The sequence below is a fragment of the Carlito syrichta genome, unplaced genomic scaffold, assembly GCF_000164805.1.
Source record: "Carlito syrichta isolate Samal-C Ts95f unplaced genomic scaffold, Tarsius_syrichta-2.0.1 Scaffold305678, whole genome shotgun sequence".
NCBI lineage: Eukaryota > Metazoa > Chordata > Mammalia > Primates > Tarsiidae > Carlito > Carlito syrichta.
In genome coordinates this window covers 371,322-373,778 of record NW_007249774.1, presented here as the reverse complement: position 1 = coordinate 373,778, position 2,457 = coordinate 371,322, and the positions used below count along the sequence as shown (strand labels likewise).

Sequence of the window (2,457 nt, the reverse complement as noted above, 5' to 3'; positions counted from 1 at the left end):
AAAAAAAAAAAAAAAAAAAAAAAAAGAAATCCCTGGGAAACTTTGTTTGCCTAAGATAGCTGTTCTATATTTTGTATGCTTAAGGATGGTTAACGTTTTGTGAACTTTACTATTCTTTCATATGCAAGTTGGAAATTAAAATTTGCCAATCATACCCAAAACACTCTCATTGTGTACCAAAGCTTTGTATAAACACTCGGTGTATCAGTTGAGGAAACAGTATCAACGTAAGACTCATAGAGGTAACATCAAATACATGAGTTTCTGAAACTGCTTAAAGGAAACTTCCAAGATTGCAATAACTTCAATCAATCCAACTTACCCATAATCGACTTTCATATGCTGCCCATTGAAGAAAAATACAGTAGATGGAATATAACTGATATCAAAATACTGTGTATAAACTGGAGTTTGGTCCACATCTACCAGGTATATAGCAGCCATTTTACCTAAGTCAGAAGAGGTCTTAGAAAGCTGTAAATGACAAGAGAGATGTGGGTTAAAATATAAGAGGTAGCTAATGCTTCTTCTGTGAACTTTTTACTACAAAAATTTGAAAAAAATCATGGGCCAAGAATCTAGACCATTTGGGCCCCACATTAGACAGTGTAATCTTATCACCTAGCGTCTGAATCACCGTTGACAGGATTATGAGAGGACTCTGGTAAAACTGTGTGAATATATTTCTTCCTTTAATTTTTTGACTTTGTTTTTATAAAAGTAATCCATGTTTGCTTAAAACAAAACTGAAATTCCCTAAAATCTCCATCCTCTCAAACCTCCCAGAAATAATTATAATTAATAGCAAATACTTATAGACACTATGTGCTAACTCCCCTAAATGCTTGACATTTGTTAACTCATTTAATCCTCACAACATTCTTATGAGGTGTGCACTATTAGAGTTCTGATTTTATAGAAGAGGAAGCAGAGGGGCAGGGAGGTAAAGTAATTTGCCCTAGGTCACACAGCTAGTGAGCAATAGGGCTGGGATCTGAACTTGAGCAGTCCACCTTGAGTCTATACTACTGACTTCTGTGATACTTCTTCCCCTCTAGAGCTGAGAGTATAATCCCTTGGTCCTCTTTTCTCAGGTTAACACATCACACACTCATTTTAACCACAGAAATGAGGATTCTTACACTTGAACTCCATAGTGGATGGCAGCAATAGAAATGGTGGGAAGAGGTCTTAGTCCTGGGCTAAGTCTCTCCATAATAAACAAAGCATATATCAGCTTTGTCCCCTACTCCTCCTCCTTACTAATTAGAGTGTAAGGATGTGCTATGAAATCCGAGATTAACATCGGGCACACACTAGAGGTAGCACAGTAGAAAAAAGTATGTGCAGCTATAGGAAACTTAGTGCAAGTCCCAGTTTTGCAATTTAGTGGATCTGCACCAATGAAAAGTTGCTTGACCTCCCTAGCATTCACTTCCCCATTGGGAAGTAGGGCCAGTGTTATCCCACTGTTCTGAGCATCAAAAAAGACAATGTTCACAGATATTTGTCAATGTTTTCTGCTTTTCCATTGCCGTGTCTGTGAAACTGAGCATTGACAGCTGCTAGTGGAGAAGGACAATGAGGACACGTTCGGCACAATCACAGATTTGGGGCTCAGTTCAGAGCAGGCACACAATCATCTCTTGGTGAAAGAGAGCTAATGAATGAACAGCTATATGTCCAGTGCTGACCACTTCCTTTCATGCACTTCACAGATATTGAGTGAGAATATATGGATTTTTAATAGACTATTTATTTTAAACATTCACTTACAATGTCATCTAACTGCAGACAGACAGGATCCTCATCTCTCCCAAACCTGAGAACCAACACCTTCTCTGCAGTACTTTTTATCACTTGGTCTACTTCCTTTTTGCTACTCAGCTTGGGCAATAGGAAGCTCATCTTGAAATAATCCAAATATTAATCCTCACTGTCAATCCTGAAATAAAGATGCAATGTTTAAAGTCAGTTTAGATTAAGTTCATAAGTTCTAACTTTAAATATTTAATTTTTATTTTGTTTATTTATTTACTTATTTATTTATTTATTTATTTTTGAGTCGGAGTCTCACTCTGTCACCTAGGCTGGAGTGCAGCTTCACAATCATGGTCACTGGAGGCTTGACCTGCTGGGTTCAGGTGATCCATCTGCTTCAGCCTTCCAAGTAGCTGGAACTACAGGCGTGGGCCACCATACCCAGTTAATTGTACAGACAAGGTCTCACAAAGTAGCCCAGGCTGGTCTCAAACCCCTAGGGTCAGGCAATCCTCTTGCTTCCACCTCCCAAAGTGCTGGGATTACAGGCATGAGCCATTGTGGCATAACAAAAATTTAATTTTTAGAGTAGGTAACGTATTCACATGGTTTAAAAAGAAGCAACATAGAAAAGGGATACTAGCTGGGCTCAGTGGCTCAGCCTGTAATCCCGCGCCTTTGGGAGGCTGAGGTGAG

The 2,457-nt window shown here is 38.9% G+C and overlaps 1 protein-coding gene across 4 annotated transcripts in view; it reads right to left on the bottom strand.

Annotated features, from left to right (window-relative positions):
• The window catches only part of TXNL4B (thioredoxin like 4B), a 9,516-nt gene that overhangs the window by 3,142 nt on the left and 3,917 nt on the right, over window positions 1-2,457 (bottom strand). For 3 of the 4 annotated variants that reach the window (XM_021714573.1, XM_021714574.1, XM_008062226.2), the window contains exons 2-3: window positions 1,777-1,945; window positions 323-474 (exon numbers count right to left, since the gene is read on the bottom strand). In XM_021714573.1, the coding sequence (XP_021570248.1) occupies window positions 323-474; window positions 1,777-1,908 (284 nt within the window). In that variant the 5' untranslated portion in view covers window positions 1,909-1,945. The remainder of the gene's footprint in view (window positions 1-322; window positions 475-1,776; window positions 1,946-2,457) is intronic. The other variant, XM_021714576.1, reaches the window with a different exon arrangement.